At 45.3% G+C, this 18,210-nt stretch overlaps 1 protein-coding gene across 5 annotated transcripts in view; it reads left to right on the top strand.

The window, feature by feature from the left end:
• The window catches only part of GGTA1 (glycoprotein alpha-galactosyltransferase 1 (inactive)), a 72,766-nt gene extending 55,063 nt beyond the window's left edge, over positions 1-17,703 (top strand). For 3 of the 5 annotated variants that reach the window (XM_043469436.1, XM_043469438.1, XM_043469439.1), the window contains 5 exons: positions 1,707-1,742; positions 3,667-3,732; positions 4,293-4,385; positions 10,714-10,851; positions 15,147-17,703. In XM_043469436.1, coding sequence (XP_043325371.1) covers positions 1,707-1,742; positions 3,667-3,732; positions 4,293-4,385; positions 10,714-10,851; positions 15,147-15,840 — 1,027 coding nt within the window. In that variant the 3' untranslated portion in view covers positions 15,841-17,703. The remainder of the gene's footprint in view (positions 1-1,706; positions 1,743-3,666; positions 3,733-4,292; positions 4,386-10,713; positions 10,852-15,146) is intronic. The other 2 variants (XM_043469437.1, XM_043469440.1) reach the window with 1 other exon arrangement.
• Positions 17,704-18,210: the final 507 nt, after the last annotated feature.

Here is an 18,210-nt window from a genome sequence, read left to right as displayed (position 1 = left end):
CTTTGAGGCTGCTCCCCCTTTGAGGAGGCTCTGAGATGGTGGGGTGCCGGCTCTGCAGTCACTGGTCTTCTGGAGGGAAGATAAATCCTGGGCAAGGGACGGTTGGGCCATGGTGTTCCCCACCAGGAAGCAAGAGGGGAGCCGTCCGGGGAAGCCTCTCCCTCAGCGAAGCCACCGCGGACAACGGAGAGCGGCCATCTTTTATTTATTTATTTTTTTGAACTAGGATTTGAGATTCTCCCGAGATCTTCTGACCACTCCTTGTTCTGAGTAATCTAGAAGTGATCAAAGTCCCTTGGTGTCATTGATTTTATCTCAAAGGAAGGTAGAAACCTCATTCTTGTTCAGTCGCTCAGTCGTGTCTGACTCTTCAATTCCATGGACTGCAGCACGCCAGGCTTCCCTATCACTATCTCCCAGAGTTTGCTCAAACTCATGTCCATTGAGTCGGTGATGCCATTCAACTATCTTATCCTCTGTCATCCCCTTCTCCCCCTGCCTTCAATCTTTCCCAGTATCAGGGTCTTTTCCAATGAGTCAGTTCTTCGTATTGGGTGGCCAAAGTATTGGAGCTTCAGTTTCAGCATCAGTCCTTCCAATGAATATTCAGGATTGATTTCCTTTAGGATGGACTGGTTGAGTTTCCTTGCAGTCCAAGGGACTCTCAAGAGTCTTCTCCAACACGGTTCATAAGCATCAATTCTTTGGCACTCAGCATTCTTTACGGTCCAAATCTCACATCCATACATGACTACTGGAAAAACCATGGCTTTGACTAGATGGACCTTTGTTGGCAAAGTAATGTCTCTGCTTTTTAATACACTGTCTAGGTTTGTCATACCTTTTCTTATAAGGAGTAAGCTGTGGTCACCATCTGCAGTGATTTTGGAGTCCAAGAAAATAAAATCTGTCACTATTTCCATTGTTTCCCCATCTATTTGCCATGAAGTGATGGGATTGGATGCCATGACCTTAGTGTTTTGAATGTTGAGTTTTAAGCCAGTTTTTTCACTCTCCTCCTTCACCTTCACCAAGAGGTTCTTTAGTTCCTCTTTGTTTTCTGCCATAAAAGTGGTGTCATCTGCATATCTGAGGTTATTGATATTTCTCCTGGCAATCTTGATTCCAGTTTGTGCTTCATCCAGCCCAGCATTTCTCATGATATGCTCTGCATTTAAGTTAAATAAGCAGGGTGACAATATACAGTCTTGCCATACTCCTTTACCAATTTTGAGCCAGTCCATTGTTCCATGTCTGGTTCTAAGTGTTGCTTCTTGACCTACATACAGATTTCTCAGGAGACAGATCAGGTGGTCTGGTATTTGTATCTCTTACAGAATTTTCCACAGTTTGTTGTGATCCACACAGTCAAAGGCTTTAGCATAGTCAGTGAAGCAGAAGTAGCTGTCTTTCTGGAATTCTCTTACTTTTTTTATGATCCAACAGATGTTGGCAATTTGGTCTCTGATTCCTCTGCCTTTTCTAAATCCAGCTTGAACATCTGGAAGTTCTCAGTTCACATAGTGTTGAAGCCTAGCTTGGAGAATTTTCAGCATTACTTTGCTAGCGTGTGAAATGAATGGAAACCTGGGCGTAGCCAAAACCCAAGCTCTCAATTTGGCCTGGGGCTTCAGTGATAATGGCTGCAAAATAGCTTTTCTGAATTAAAAGTAATATGATACATTTTTATTTCTCATTGCTTTTAGCCCAGAAGGCTCTTTGTTCTGGATAAACCCATCAAGGTAAGTGCTTTTAATTCTAGGTATCTATGGGGTTCTCCCCCTGCCTGCTCTGGCTCCCCTACAGTCCCTTCTTAACGTGGCAGGTGGTGACACTGCTCTGGTCACAGATGGAGGAAGGGTCTCAGGAGTCTGGACTGTATTCCTCTAGCCCCTTAGTCTTTTCTGTCTAGAGCCATGACTCATGTTTTGTCCTTGCTTTTCATCAAGTATCTATCTCTTCAAGTAGTCTTGTTTGGAGAACATTCCTGCCTTGCTTTTAAAAAAATCAGGGTAGATATTGTCCATTAGGCTACCCACCACATGCTGTATAAAGACCCTTGCAAGAAATTTCATTGTGATAAAGGATCAGGAGAAAAGTTTGGGTCTCCTGATGAACTAGTGTGTGGTGTAGTAGTATTGTTATTATTGTCCTCGAGGATTCTACAAGCATTGATTTTTCAATCTTTGGCTTGGTTGCCAGGAAGCTCAGAGCAAAGTATTATGTTCAACTGCTTGTACTTTCCTTGACCTTCATTTTTGATATAATTTCTCCCCTGGTATTAAATCTTGGCTTTTATGGTTACATGTCATATGACCTTGGCAATTTGCTCAAACCCATTCAACCAGTATCTTAGTCACAAGAATAAAGGTAAAACTTTTATTTTCCCAGAGTGGCTCAGATGATCAAGGTCATGTGAACATACCTACTGAGTGACTAACATGTTTGTTTCCTCTTGCTTCATTTTTGTTCTTGTAGTTTTTCCCTATTTATTATAACCATGCCTTCTTACGGAGAAGGCAATGGCACCCCACTCCAGTACTCTTGCCTGGAAAATCCCATGGATGGAGGAGCCTGGTAGGCTGCAGTCCATCAGGTCGCTAAGAGTTGGACACGACTGAGTGACTTCACTTTCACTTTTCACTTTCAGGCATTGGAGAAGGCAATGGACACCCACTCCAGTGTTCTTGCCTGGAGAATCCTGGGGATGGGGGAGCCTGGTGGGCTGCCGTCTATGGGGTCGCTCAGAGTCGGACACGACTGAAGTGACTTAGCAGCAGCAGCAGCATGCTTTCTTAATCATAATCCACTTCAAGCACTTCTTGAGTGATGGGATGGGCTTTAAAACATGTTTCTTTTTTATTATGCTGTTCATACCTCACCACCTTATTGGCCAACTGAGGGTATTGTTTCCTGGTTTCCGTTTCTTTTCCCTCTTCTAGAAGGTCCCCACCCTGGAGAGGCTCTCACAGGGAGTGTAGACACGTCAGTATGCGCTGGTGAAAGTGGCTTCTAATTACAGTTGGTTGAGCTTCTTTCTGGTTCACAGACCCTCGGATTTCCTGCGTCCGTCACTGCTGACCTTTGTAGCAACTCAGATTCTCCTCATTTAGCCAAAGAGATCATTCTTGGAAGTGTGAACCATTTTGTTTAAAGACTCCAACTTGCTACAGTAATTTTCATCTTAGAAAGTTCTTTTGTGTATGCTACTTATATTTAGTTTTCAAAGCCACCCTCGTGGTAGGTTTCTTCTTGTTGTTATTATTATCTCTGACTTTTCAGAGGAGAAAATTCAAGATTCAGAGAGGGAAAATGTCCTCTCACAGTCACTCAGCTAGTAAGCGGCAGACCCAGGATTCAGATATATGGATTAGTATCCGCCCACCCCCCCACCCCACTCTGTCATTCCGTTTTTCTCCTTCTCTCTCTGTGGGGGTCCCTGGATGAGCTGAGTGCCAGGGGCTGCCCACGGGAGGGGAGATCTAGGTTGTGTCAGGTTCATCCTCTCCCATTCAGCTACAGCAGCGTCACTTGTGTTCATTTTACAAATGAGTGACTTTTTAGCAAAATTTTAAATGACCTGCCATAAAAAGAGTTTGGAAAACCCCCCCCGTTTGGGACTGCCTCATTTTCTAAAAATGTTTTTCGTTTTTTCTCATTTCTTAGAAACCCAGAAGTTGGTGGCAGCAGCATTCAGAAGGGCTGGTGGTTTCCGAGATGGTTTAACAATGGGTAAGGCGGTCGCATAGTGATCTGTTTATCCACCCAATGCTATAGAGTCCAGATAGAATGGTTTCACAGCCATGACCTCAGTCATTTGTATTTCTGGCTTATTGGAAACACACAAGGCCTCTATTTCATGGTTGGGACTGGGGCATTAAGTTTGGTGGTCATGTTTTTATTTTTTCCCCATTTAACTTGAGGGTGAGTGAAGTTCAGGCTAAACTTGGGATTTCAGGGAAGCCTATCATAAACTAAAATGTTTTTATGAGGACTGTTTTATTAGTTTTCCCTCCTCTTGAAATAACCTGATGGTTGTTGGGTCATTAAATTGCTAACTGTGCTGACCTGGAAGGATAATAAGCAAGCTGAGTGTTGCACCATTTCAACAAAAGTACATCTTTATGAATAAACGTTTAGTATCATGAACCTTTCTCCAGACATTCACTTGGTGCACATGCTTTCTGCCTTGGAACCCATTTTTGTAAGGTCCTCAGCCACCATCCTGATACCATAGGTCATCCTCCTTGCCTTCCTCAGCTTATTTTTCCATTTGTGTGTATGACCCACAGTTACCACGAAGAAGATGAAGACATAGACGAAGAAAAGGAACACAGAAAGGAAGACGAAAGCAAGCTTAAGCTATCGGACTGGTTCAACCCATTGTAAGAAAAGAAGCGTCGCCCCATTTCCAGTAAATCCATAGCTCAGCATAAAGGGGCAGGGGCTATGGAGGCAACAGTGCCATGGAGAACAGCCCTGACTAGGGGGACAGAGACTTAGCATCTATTAGACCTTTACACCAGGTTAGATGAGAAACTTGAGAGTCTGGTTATCTTGACTTATTTGTTTGAGCAATAACTACAATGATTCTGACAGCAGTCAGCCAATGGCAGCAGAAGAATCACAAAATACTGGGGCTTGAAGGGGGTCTCATAGGCCACAGGGTACTATGGAAAGCTACAAAGCTACAGTCAGAGCAAGAAAATTCTGAGATTCAGTTAACTCATTTGTAAAATGGCAGTGATGTTACAGAAGCTTGTAGGGCCATGTGCACATTCTTTAAGCAAGCATACAACAAATGTTTATCAAACACCCATGTGTTTTACAACTACTAGTCACTATCCATTAATGTGTTCAGAAACTAGCTGAATGGGTTAAAAACAGCCTTTTAAAAACTGAAATCAACAGAAAACCAGAGGGCATCACCTGAGGAAAGATGATGTTTTACAAACTACTAGTCACTATCCATTAATGTGTTCAGAAACTAGCTGAATGGGTTAAAAGCAGCCTTTTAAAAATTGAAATCAACAGAAAACCAGGGGGCATCACCTGAGGAAAGATAGGTATTTTTATGTGGATTTTTGCCTCTCTGTATATGTGTATGTGCATGTGTTTTTGACATGAGATGTATTTCTTACTGTGAATCATGGTAAAAAATTCTGTACTAGACATTGTATTAGGTATAGGAGACAGGAAAAATCAATCAGCATGGTTATATTCAAGAAGTGCACGGTCCTGTAGGGGCTCTAGACGTGTAACTAGTGTTTGCCAAGGTTGATTAAGGAGCTGTGGGCAGCCTGACTTAGAAGGAAGTGGTTTGGGGAGTAGGGAGGCGGGAGCTGTCCAGGATGACTATGAGTCCTGAGAGACCGGTGGGTGGTGGTGCCATGGACCAGAAAAGGGTCTAGAAGTGGTGAAGGGGAGGGGTGATGAGCTCAACTAGGGATGTGTATGGATTCAGGAACTTGTGGGGCCACTGGACAGAGATTCATAGGGTGCCTATCTTAGTCATCAGGCCTATAAAAAAATACCATGGACTGGATGGCTTATAAACAACAAATATGTATTTCCTACAGTTCTGGAGCCTGGGGAGTCCAAGATCAAGGCCCCAGACGGGGTGGTGTCTGATGAGGACCCACTTCCTAGTGTATTCATGACGGTGTTCTCACGTGGTAGAAGGGGAGAGGAAGCTCTCAGGGGCCTCTTTTCTAAGGGCACTAATCCCATTCATGAGGGCTCTACCCTCATGACCTGATCCTATCCCTAAGACTCCACCCCTTAGGTTTCAACACATGAATTTTGGGGGGACATAATAGTCTGTAGCAGTGCCCCAAGTGTGGCAGAAGATAGGTGGTGGATATGTAGGAAGAGGAGCAATGGGATCTGCAGGCCTGGATGAGGCACCAGGCCGATGTCTGACATCAGCGTTTAAAGGGCCAGTGGAGGAAGAGAAGTCTGAAAAGGAGCAGGAGTGGCGGTAGAGGTAGGAGGAGGATCAGGGGAGAACAGCAGCTATGACAGCATGAGGGATCTTGGCTCTGCAAAGACTGAATGTGTTCTGGCAAGTTCTCTTATTTTGGGACAAAGGATCCATGCCAGTGTGAAAGGATGGGAATTTTTCTTCCCCCACCTCCACCCCCCTCCCCCCAAGGTATCCTTTAAGGAGCTGGACAACAGGGTAGCCATCTATGAGATGCTAAACCATTCCTGGAAATGTAAGAATATGGAAGCACCGTGGTTTGATAAGTCCCTTAGGTATATGTGTGTGTGTGTGACGGGGGCGAGAGCCCCCCCAATGGCCAGCTAGATGAGTTAACGATTAGTTGCCAAGCTTACTTCAAAGGAGGGTAGCACACTTTCACTGTGGTACTTCTGCTTTGCCGAGGGGGACCTGGAGGCGGGGGCCAGGGCTGCATTAGTCTGGTCAGAGAAGAGAAACAGATCACAACCAGCAGCTGTCACTCTCTCCATTGTCCTCCAAATGAATGATGAGCAGATATTTAAAGAATATTGATTTGTAGTGACACCAAATCTAAGCCTTCTCAGGGCACTAAAGTATATTTCTTGCATAAATGAATGAAAGGTGAACAACTGAATTCACAGATGACATATTTATAGAAATGTATCCTTTTCTGTAAACTACCAGAAGCATGTTAAGTACATTGTAGATACATTTTTATATCAATATCTCTTAGCCTCATATCATCACATTCTCTTAATTTTCCTCCTACTTTCTCAGTCTCCTTAATGGGGCCCTTCCCTCTTCTCAGGCCTCAAATATTAGCTTCTGGAGGTTGAGTCCAGTATCCTCATCTCTTTTCTTTTATTCCATCTTCCAATGTGCCCTCATCCATTTCCATGGCATTAGATACCATCCATGGGAGAATGACTCCCCCATTTACATCTTAAGTCCAAAGGTTTTCTCTGAGCCCCCGCTTATGTCTAACTGTCTGTGTGTCTCACAGAGTTCTTGATTCACCCCACCCCCGTTCTTCTCATTCCTATTTAAGTCAGAGTCCAGGAGACCTCTCCAATTCATCCTTCACTCTTTCCTTCATCCATCCCACAGTCTAATCCATTAGCATGTTCTGTTAATTCTTCCTCCAAAATTCTTCCCACATCATCTCCTTCTTGCCACCCCACAGCTCTTGTCTTTGTCCTTCTGCCTGGAAGGAGTCCAGTAAAGAACATGCTGTATGCATGCTACATCTTTCGTGAACTGCTGCCTGATTCATAGAATTTTAATACTTCCTCTGCCCAGCCCCTGGGGACCACAGTGTTCCCATTAATAAGCGTATGCACATGATCAGTCAAGTCTGACTCTTTGTGACCCCATGGACTATAGCCTGCCAGTCTCTTCTTTCCCTGGAATTTTCCAGGCAAGAATACTGGAATGGGTTGCCATTTTCTACCCCAGGGGATCTTCCCATCCCAGGGATCTAATCTGCATTACCTGCATTGCAGGCAGATTCTTTACCAACTATGCCACCTGGTAAGCCCATAAATAAGTACGTAAGGTGTAAATGCTACCAAATACCTAGGTAGGTGTATGTTTGGGTTATGGAGGCCCTTCTATGTTGTGGGAAACCTTTGGCCTGTACTTGGGGAACCTGACAAGCGGAGGTAACACAGCAGGTGTGCTGCTTGGAAAGAAGGCATTTGGGCAGTTTTCCGTCTTTCCTGGCACTTTTTCCTCCTTTTAGAGCCCCATCTTGGTGACCTTGGACATCTTTTGGTCTTACACATGTGTAGCTTGCCTGCTGTCACTTCTTTATTTTTTTTTTTCTCCCGGGTTGGGGTGGGGGAGGTTCATCCAGGAAGCTGATCTCAACCATCCTCCCACCCCCTCGTCCTCCCCTCAGGCCTGCCTCTTCAGCCTGTCATCTGGCTTCTTAGTCAGGGTCGCTGACATGTGGGAATTGCCAATGGAATTTAATAATTAACAGCTAGGAAATAGAAAATTTTAATTTTTAATGAAACATTAATTTTTAATATTACTACATTTTTTTTTTCCTTGCTCAGAGGAATCTTCCCTATCAAGTAACCAAACTGGACATTGGTGTCCTGACTCAGTCCTTTCTAGAAGGTGTAGAACTGAGTGGTTGTGCAGTGGAAGAGTGGCAGGTGGCAGGCTGGCCACCTGTCAGGACTTTGAGACCCTCGATGGGTAGGCAGGTCTCATTCTCCTGATCTCGGGGCTCAGCATGGGGCCTGACAGGGAGCAGGGACTTAGCAGAAGTGCCTGGAGGGATTTAGTGCCTTGGTCTGACCCCTTCTGTTGATTAGGTGGCAGTTCCCTTCTCCTACTCTCCAACCCCCTGCTTTCTTTACTTGTGAAATTAGGGTGATAACAGCACCCACCCTAGAAAGTGGTTGTGAGGATTCAGTGAAAGAATGAAAGCCGAGGATTGAGCCCCGATGCCTGGAATACGAATACCATCCTTTCCTCCTTTTCCTCCTCCCCTTTCTCTTCCCTTTCTTAAAAATGTTGCCCTCTCACCAGATGTTCAGCTCACACGCAGCTGCATGGCTTAGCTAATGGGTTGGGTCAGAATAGCTAAGAGATCCCTGACAGGCTCCACTATGAATGGCAATGGGTGAGATGACAATACATGGGAGGGTTTACATTCAGAAATAGTGGTGATAGAAAAAGCCTCTGTGTGTGTGTGTGTGTGTGTGTGTGTGTGGTTTTTCTGGTTTGAAATCTAGTCATTCAACAAAGCTGGGGGTTTTATATGACTAAAAGCATCCCATAAGCTTCTAAAAACAAAATACAAAAGCTCATTTCTCATCTGTACTGATAAAAATGCTGAAATATCTAAGTTGAATGGAAATGATGACATGGTTTTTAGTTCGTCAGCCTAGCAAGTAAATATCCAACACAATAAGCAATAGATGCAGTGGTTCGGAGCATGGATTTCCCGAGTCAGACTCTCTGGGTTCAGATTCCAGCTTGGCTCCTTAGCTGCTGTGTGACCTCCAACAAGTTATTTAACAGTTCTGTGCTGCAGTTTCCGCTTTGTTAAAACGGGAATCAAAATAGCAGCTTCCTCTGAAGGGTGAAGCCCTGGGTACTGTGGCTTGTTCTATAGGAAGTATCCAGGGTACACTAGTTATCCCCTTTAGCTGTTTGGCCTTGGACAAGTCAACAAGCTTTTCTGAGCCTTGGTTTTCTTATCTGTACAAAGAACATAATACATGACAGGGCTTTTGCAAGGACTATCTGAGAAAGTGTGTGTGTGTGTGTGTGTGTGAAAGTATTTCATGCAGGTTGGTGCAGACACGCCGCTGACATACCTGGGTGTGAAGGGAGAGCTGGGCTGTGGGGTTTGAGACAAGACCCAGTGGGGAGGCCGGCCCAGCAGTGTCCCTCCCCGTCTCTGGAGGAGACTCTGTGTGTGGAGGAGGGAAGCAGGCCTGCTGCAGGGCACCGGGAGGGGATGGGAGGGCCTGGTTGGTTCTAGAACAGGAGGACCGCAGAGCTTGGTGACGGAGGGACAGGAGGTGTGAACGAGGGTCTGCTGGGGGCTGGGGTGAGGAGGGGGTGACCTGGCCTTGCCCAGCCTCCCTGAAAAAACTCAGCTTCAGCCATGGTGGAGGGGCAGTGTTGTGAAAACCCACTCTCCACCCATGTGTGAGGGAGGGAGGAAGTTCTCAGTGGGCCGATCTATTTGCCGACATCTCCTCCATAGCCTCACCAAGGCCACCGGCACAGAGTCAGCAGGGGCCTGATGGGGCCACCGAGGCTTTGCCTCAGTCACTGGCCCTGTCCCCGCAGTGGCTGAAGTGCGGCGGGGCCCTTGTGTGACCAGGGTTGCTCTAAGTGACTGTGTTTTGGTCTCCACTTCCCGCCAGGGAAGGGCAGTCATTTGCAAACACAAACGGGGTTGGAGCCGAGTCCCCACGCCATTCCTGCCTTGGCCTGGGCCCCAGCCGCAGCGCAGCCTTTCTGCATTTACTCTTTACAGTTCTTTGGTTTGTCTTTGCTCTTACGCTGCTTCCTGTGTTTGTGTTGGCTTTGCCAAGCCCCTTTCAAGTGTGCTGAGTGCACAGAACACACCCTCCCCCACCCCCAGCTTTGTAAAGAGGAAACGTGATCTGAGAGAGGTGACAGCCAGGGTCCCCGTGTTCCATCCCTGGCCGCTGTGAGCCTGCAGGATCCTCTCTTAAGTGACCGTCTGCTCCTTGTATGTCAAATGAACAAAAGCACCAGAAACCCCTTAGTCCTATACCCAGGTTACAACCAGAAATTCCTTTCTGGCAAAAGGCAGATGGAAACAGCTTCTTCCTCTTTCAGCTCTAATGTCACTCTGCGTCCAGCATCAGGGCTTTCTCTGGGTCAGATGGCACCCATTGGGATAAATAATGCCTAAAGATGCCCCTGGCAGCTTAGGAAGGGGCTGGGGAGATGGGGGTGGGATACAGAAGGAAGATGAGGATAGGGAAAGCAGGAAAGGGGGACAGAGGGCATGAGCTGTATATGTAAGACCCTTCTAGGGCCCCCGCTAAGGCAGTCCCCAGGCACCTGGGCCAGAGTCTCCTGTCCATCACCCAGAAAATGCTGCAGATGTCACATCACTGTTCAGGGTCAAACTCCCGTCAGGATTCAAGGACAGTCACCACAAGCCATGGCTGACCCGTTTTCTGTCTGATGTCTCTGCCCCTCCTTAGCAAGGCCATCCTGACTCATGGACTCTGTTTTGTCACCAGTAAACGCCCCGAGGTTGTGACCATGACGGATTGGAAGGCTCCTGTGGTGTGGGAAGGCACTTACAACAGAGCCGTCTTAGATGATTATTATGCCAAGCAGAAAATTACCGTCGGCTTGACGGTTTTCGCTGTTGGAAGGTAGGTGTTGCTAATAAGAGTGACCTTGACTTTTCCTTTGTCCCACTGTCAGAAGGTTGGTGGCCCTCCCTGGGCTCACGGATGCTGTTCATGGACGTGTCTGAATCATTAGACAGGGGAATGGAGTAATAGGACTGTTTCAGGTTCCTTTCTGCTGAGGCCCCAAGAGGCTGAGAACAAGACAGCGGATGGGGAGTAGACAGCTTCCCACCTGAGCGAGGCCTTGGTTGCAGGTTAGAGTGTCTGCTACCCTCACTGAGCCTGGAGTTTCCAGCACACCCAGAGCCGCCTCCACCCTGACCTCCACAGCCCTCTCTGGGAATTCCAAAAATGCCAGCTATTAGACAGCGCGAATGCGTGTCATTGTTTCTCCCACGGGCTCAAGACCCCAGACTGAGAACCAAGGACAGAAGTGACTAAGCGCGGAGCTTCCCCACGTCAGCCTGGCTGACCGCTCCTCCCAGGCTTCCTCAGCTGCCCTACTCCTCCTAGAGGCTTTGGCCCCCGGAGATCTGGCCAACCAGAACTTCCTCTTCCAGAGGTTGGATGGGTTCCTGTTTCTGCTTCCATTTCCTTGTTTAGAATGACATTTCTCCCCAAACTGCAATCATTCTGACTTAAAAGTTGGAGCTGTGATATAAGTTTAAAATAGAACCCGTTCTGTTCTTTTGGAGAATTTTTTTTTTTCTCGAAACCAAAGCAAAAGTTCACTTTTTCTATTAGCCTCCTCCCTGCAACCCCCCTCTATGGGCCTTCGCATCTGTATCTTTTCCGAGAGCCACATGGAAAGTTGACCTCTTGCTTGTACACAGAGCGGTGAAGGCCCAGGTTGATCTGAGTGAGGATCTGCGTGTCTTCACTCCCAAGACCGTCCCCAACCCAGAGCCCAGAAGCCATCACCTCACCATACTGGTCAAGTCCTGATGTCACCACCTGGGCTGATCCCAGGGGTGTCTCTGATGGAGAAGGGTGACTCTGGAGTTTTGACATTTTTACTGGAAGAATCTGTACTGTTATGAGTCTGGAGCAGATGCTTAGCTCACCTCATCCTTTGGTATGAGAGGTGACAAGCCAGCCACACTGCAGACTGATTTACTCCTGATGTTTCCACAAAGAACAGAGTGTGGCCTGAGGCTCCACAATGGCTTCAGCCTTGTATTCGCAGCTTCACGGAGCTAAACAGTAAATTGTACACCCTGGTGAAAACCCCGAGCTCGCCTCTTGGAGGCAGGAGGGGACTGCTTGTACTCTGCAGCAATAAATCCTCCCAAGAGTGGATTTGGACTTTTAGGAGGTGTGATGTTTGGTTTGTTTTCAAATAACAATGCCTGGAGCCAATTGCAATGCTTTCATCTCTCAATAATGTTGAACCTCGCAAGGGCCCCCTCCCCTCCCCCTAGGATTGTCTCTCAAGCTTCAGGGCACAATAGATTTTTTTCAGAGCCATGGCAGAGTCCCTCTTTATATTGCTCAGATATATTCTCTCTGTTTAAAGAATCAATACTGTAAAACCCGGGGTTTTTCCAGAGACCAATATTAAAACCACAGTTTATTTTTGTAGAAACAAACGGGAATCCAAACTGCAACTAAGGAGCAAAAACAAATGCCAGTTATTATTACTCACAAAATGTCATAACTGGCCGTGAGTGTGATCAGCAAATTAAACTTAATCCACATTCGCTGAGCATGAGTCTGGGGGTGGTGCAAGTTGTGTTAAGCCAACTCCTTTCCTTCTCTATCATCCCCATGGTGTCACATGATAGTGTGTAGTTTGGCTTACAAAAGACATGAACATGGTTTTTGAATGAATAAGTAAATAGCTAAAATACCACATCTATTAGAAGGACCTAAATCCAAAACATGACAACACAAACTGCTGGCGAAAATATGGAGCAAGAAGAACTGATTCACTGCTGGCGAGAATGCAAGATGGTTCAGCTGCTTCGGAAGACAGTTCGGCAGATTCTTATAAAGCTGAACATGTTCTTATCATACAATCTAGCAATTGCACTCCTTGGTATTTACCAAAAAAAGCTGAAACTTTATATCCACACAAAAAACTTGCATACAGATGTTTATAGCAGCTTTATTCATAGTTTCTAAAACTTAGAAGTAACTAAGATGTCCTTTAGTAGGTGAATGGATTAATAAACTGTGGTACATCTAGGTGGTAGAATATATTATCAGTGCAGAAAACACAAAATCTATCAAGCATGGAAGAGATAGAGGGACCTTAAATGCATATTACTTGAATACATATTAAAAGAAACCAATCTGAAAAGACTACCTGCTGCAGATTCCAACCTTGTAACATTCTGGAAGAGGCAAAACTATGGAGACAGTAGAAAGATCAGTAGTTGCCAAGGGTCAGCAAAGGGGAATGGATGAATAGGCAGAACACAGAATTTTTAGGGCAGTGAAAATACTCTGTATGATATCATACCTAGTGAAAAACACTTGTCATTATATATTTGTCAAAACCTATAGAATATACACAACCAAGAGTGAACTTTAATGTAAATGGTGGATTTGGTGTGATAATGATGTGTCAGTCTGGGTTCATGAACTGCAGTGGGTGCTGGACACTGATAGTGGGGAAGCTGTGGGAAGGAGTAGGGAGCATGCGGGCATATGAGAACTCTGCAATTTCAGCTCCATATTTCTGTAAGCATAAAAATGTTCTAATAATTAAAATCTATTAGAAAAGGAAGTGAGGTAGTTAAAATAAGTTTAAATCAGAGGTTGTTTGCTCTGGTATTTGAATGGGTCTTATAATGGTGGTAGCTGGATAATGTATTGGTGTAAAGTGAATGTGTAATGTGGAGGGATATTCATGTCCCATAACCCATTCTCTGGGTCCCAGAGAAGGAGAAGAGAGTGGCGATGGTTAGTCTTAAGGCATCCCCAAAGGGCCTAAGGGGCATGTCACCCTTTCATCTGGTAGGGCAGTGTGACATTGGAGTGTGCGTTGGGGTTTTGAGAGATGCCTGAGAACTAGCGCCCCCTGATGTTGATCGAAGGGTACAACCTTCCAGTTATAAAATGAGCACGTTCTGGCGATCTGACGTAAAGCATTGTGATTATTGTTAATAATGTTGTTTTATATACTTATAAAGTTATTCGGATAATAAATCTCAAATCTTCTTGCCGAAAAAGAAATGATGATTGTGTGACGAGATGAAGGTGTTAACTAATGCTACAGTGGTAATAATTTTGTGATATATGTGTGCTGTTGCTCAGCCACTTCAGTTGTGTCTGCCTCTTTGCGCCCCTTTGGTCTGTAGCTCATCAGCCTCCTCTGTCCATGGTATTCTCCAGGCAGGAATACTGGAGTGGATTGCCATGCCCTCCTCCAGGGGATCTTTCTGACCCAGGCATCGAACCCGCATCTCCTGCGTCTCTTGCATCGCAGGCAGATTCTCTACCCACTGAGCCATCTGGGAAGCCCTTTTGTAATACATGAATATACCAAATCAACACTTGGTACACCTTAAACTTAAACTATGCTATATGTCAATCATATCTCAATAAAACAGTATGAGAAAAGGATCAGCGCACTTCCGCCTGCCCAAGGTCTGAACCAACTAATAAATAAGAGAAAGGATAAATAAGGTAGATGGTAGTGATGATCACCTTCACTACAGTTAAAGCTGATATTGAAGAATATGGGTTATAAAACTGAAGGCCCTGGGCTTCCTAATGTTCAACCACAGAATTAGAGACTCAGGCATCCCTCATCCACAGCACGAGAAACGTCAGGTGTCTGGATGTTGGGGGAGGGCCTGTACCATTTAGCTATACTGCAGGGCCCAGAGCAGTTGAGAATACATAATCGCTCCACCTGGCTGGCTTCCAAGAGAGAGAGGATGGGCTGGGCCTGCCCAGTCACCTTCCAGAATCATCAGGTAAGTCAGTTCACCTCCTCAAAGTTGAGTGACTGAATGGTGGAGAGTGCCCAGAAAGAATAGTACAGCAACGGACGTGCCTTGATGAGAACAGCATGTCATCGTCTGCAGAAATCCTATTGTGTGTGTTCAGTCGCTCAGTCATGTCCGACTCTTTGCAACCCCTATGGACTGTAGCCTGCTAGGCTCCTCCATCCATGGAATTTTCCAGGCCAGAATACTAGAGTGGGTTGCCATTTCCTCCTCCAGGGGATCTTCCCAGGGAGCGAATCCGCATCTCCCTTGTCTCCCTCGTCTCCTGCATTGCAGGCCGAGTCTTTACCACTGACCCACTGGAGACGCCTGCAGAAATCCCAGAGGTTATATTTATCCCATTCTTCTTTGTTTCAGATACATTGAGCATTACTTGGAGGAGTTCTTAACGTCTGCTAATAAGCACTTCATGGTTGGTCATCGAGTCATCTTTTACATCATGGTAGATGATGTCTCCAGGATGCCTTTGATAGAGCTGGGTCCTCTGCGCTCCTTCAAAGTGTTTGAGATCAAGCCTGAGAAGAGGTGGCAGGACATCAGCATGATGCGCATGAAGACCATCGGGGAGCACATTGTGGCCCACATCCAGCATGAGGTTGACTTCCTCTTCTGCATGGACGTGGACCAGGTCTTCCAAGACAAGTTTGGGGTGGAGACCCTGGGCGAGTCGGTGGCCCAGCTGCAGGCCTGGTGGTACAAAGCAGATCCCGATGAGTTCACCTACGAGAGACGGAAGGAGTCTGCAGCATACATTCCCTTTGGCGAAGGGGATTTTTATTACCACGCAGCCATTTTTGGGGGAACACCTACTCAGGTCCTTAACATCACCCAGGAATGCTTCAAAGGAATCCTCAAGGACAAGAAAAATGACATAGAAGCCCAATGGCACGATGAAAGCCATCTAAACAAGTATTTCCTCCTCAACAAACCCACTAAAATCTTATCCCCGGAATACTGCTGGGATTATCATATAGGCCTACCTGCAGATATTAAGCTTGTCAAGATGTCTTGGCAGACAAAAGAGTATAATGTGGTTAGAAATAACATCTGACTTTGTGCCAGTACATTTCTGAATTTGAGAGAGTATTATTCTGGCTACTTCCTCAGAAAAGTAACACTTAATTTTAACTTAAAAAAAAAAATACTAACAGAAGACCAACACAGCAAGTACATATTATTTCTCCTTGTAACTTTGAGCCTTGTAATACGGGAGAACGAACCTGTGGTAATCAGATGTAAATTCCCAGTGATTTCTTATCTATTCTCGGTTGTGGGGGTGGGGAATGGATACACTATCAGTTGAACCAAAAAAAAAAAAAAAAAAAATTGTCATAGACAAAGAAAAAGCCAGAAATATTCTACATGTGCCAATTGACTTACTGGAGAGAAGTATGCAAAGGGAAGTGTTTGGCAACAAGATAATGATTGTGAGGGGCTATCCTCTTGATTTCAGTGTCTTCCTGTTGCTGCTGGGTCTGAAGCAACTCAGAGTTGCTTTTGCAGCAGGAGAACTCTTAGTAGGACAGTCTACCTTGGTGATCCTCAAGTGGTTTAGTCAGTGTCCTTTCCTTATCAGGACATTGTTTGGCTTCTGTGCCAAGACTAGTCAAGATTCCCAATGCACATGGTGAAGATGTTGGGAGCCACAGGCAATCTGAGGGAGCCAGTGGATGCTCAGCGCGAAATGAAAACAAAGCCTCCAAGTAAGCTGGCCGTGAAATAAGCAAAGAGAGAGTAGAAAGACAGGGAGCTGATCACTGTGGGGTGCCTCCTCCGAGGGGCACAGGACATGCAGTTGGCACATAAATATGTCATGGATCCAGGCAGTGTAGGTGGTCTCCAGTCTCCTCAACCATGATGACAGCCAGAGCAGTGTTGTCTTATAAGATGCTTCTTGTTTTGGCCAAGTCATATTCAGTATGCCAGACTCTGGAACTTGAGTCTTCAGATCCTTGGCCAGAGGAAGTGGATGGTGTCTGAGGAAACAAAAACCTGTAGGGGACTGAAGAGGATTGCCAGGACTTACACTTCCCAGACCTGGGCTTCATGATAGTCAGTTGTCAGCAAGTCCCGCCACTATCTGCTCTAACCCTCAGCCCATCCAGCCCCACGTTGGAGGGCTGATATCAAGGAACCTCTCGTTTCCCCTTGCCCCACCTGCACTACTGAAGTATAACAACCAGACGTGTTTAATAAAATGGTTAGTTGATTTTGTGTCAAAAGTAGAGGGGATGGCGATGGGAGATCCAGTCCTTGTGACTGAACAACTTACCATTCGATTCCTTTCTCTAAGAGAAGCTATGAAATCTTATATATTATTTAAAGTTAAACAAGTCAGTGTAACGGGAGAAAAGAGGCAACATTTATATATGCAGGCATGTTTATATTTTGCTTGTGTTCCAGTTTACGTCATTGCTTCCCCTTTTCAAGCGATTGACTTAAAGGGCCACCTCACTGGCTTGATGCTCAGCCGTGCGGGCTTCTTTGATAAAAGGAAACCTCCATTTTCTCTACTGTTTTACTGTGCCTCCTACTCTTCCGTTCTTGCCAAAATTTTTCACAACCCAGTAAAACAAAAAAAAACCAACAAAAATCCTGAAAAAGTGGGCTTGCAAAAGAAAAAGGAGATCAAAGGTCAGTTAGGACTCTTGATTCTATATAATTCAAGTTTTGGGGGATCCATTCTGGACTAGGGAGAGTTCATGATTTAAGTCTGAAAGCAAAGGAATGATGTATCTTCAAAGATCAGAAAGGAATGAAAAGGAATGAAGTTTCCTTTCGAAGGGATCTTGATTTTTTTTTAAATTCACTTAAATTTAAAATCCAAGTGGACAAAGTAAAAAATCAATAGTTCAATGTTAAAAAACTAAAATAAAATTCCAGATTTACAATTAAATAAATTATTTTCTCAGTATATTCTGGTCTTTGTCATGGATTGTGCATTTTCTCTCAAAGATGTTCAGGACTGTCAGTAGCAGAATTTTAAATACTTAGACTTCAATAAGTCCTTGGGTCCTCCTAAAAAATGTGTGCACTGTTACAAAGATAGAAAGAACATAGTTGAGATTTGCTAACTTTTATAACAACAAATAGCTTCCTAAAGTGATGCACTGAAGTAATTAAGTGCCAGTAGGATTAGGGTTGCCCGTGAAAGTCAGGGCGGGCAAGAGGGCAAAGGGGAAAACTGTGCCATAACCATTTCTGGTGGTTACTAGTCCTGACCTCTGGGGAATATATCTGGCCAAGGGAGCCCCAAGGGAGACTTGCTGAATTTCTAGCACGACAGGGTGGGTGCATTTGTTATGAATACAAAGTCAAAGTGGAGCAGTGTGGTGCGTGGGATATACAAGAGGGCATAATTCCCTCATCAGTCAGTGAGTTCAGTCGCTCAGTCGTGTCTGACTCTTTGCAACCCCATGAA

Source organism: Cervus canadensis, chromosome 5 (genome assembly GCF_019320065.1).
Source record: "Cervus canadensis isolate Bull #8, Minnesota chromosome 5, ASM1932006v1, whole genome shotgun sequence".
NCBI classification, from domain to species: domain Eukaryota; kingdom Metazoa; phylum Chordata; class Mammalia; order Artiodactyla; family Cervidae; genus Cervus; species Cervus canadensis.
The sequence above is the reverse complement of the archived record's forward strand: the minus strand, read 5'-3'. Positions and strand labels throughout refer to the sequence as shown.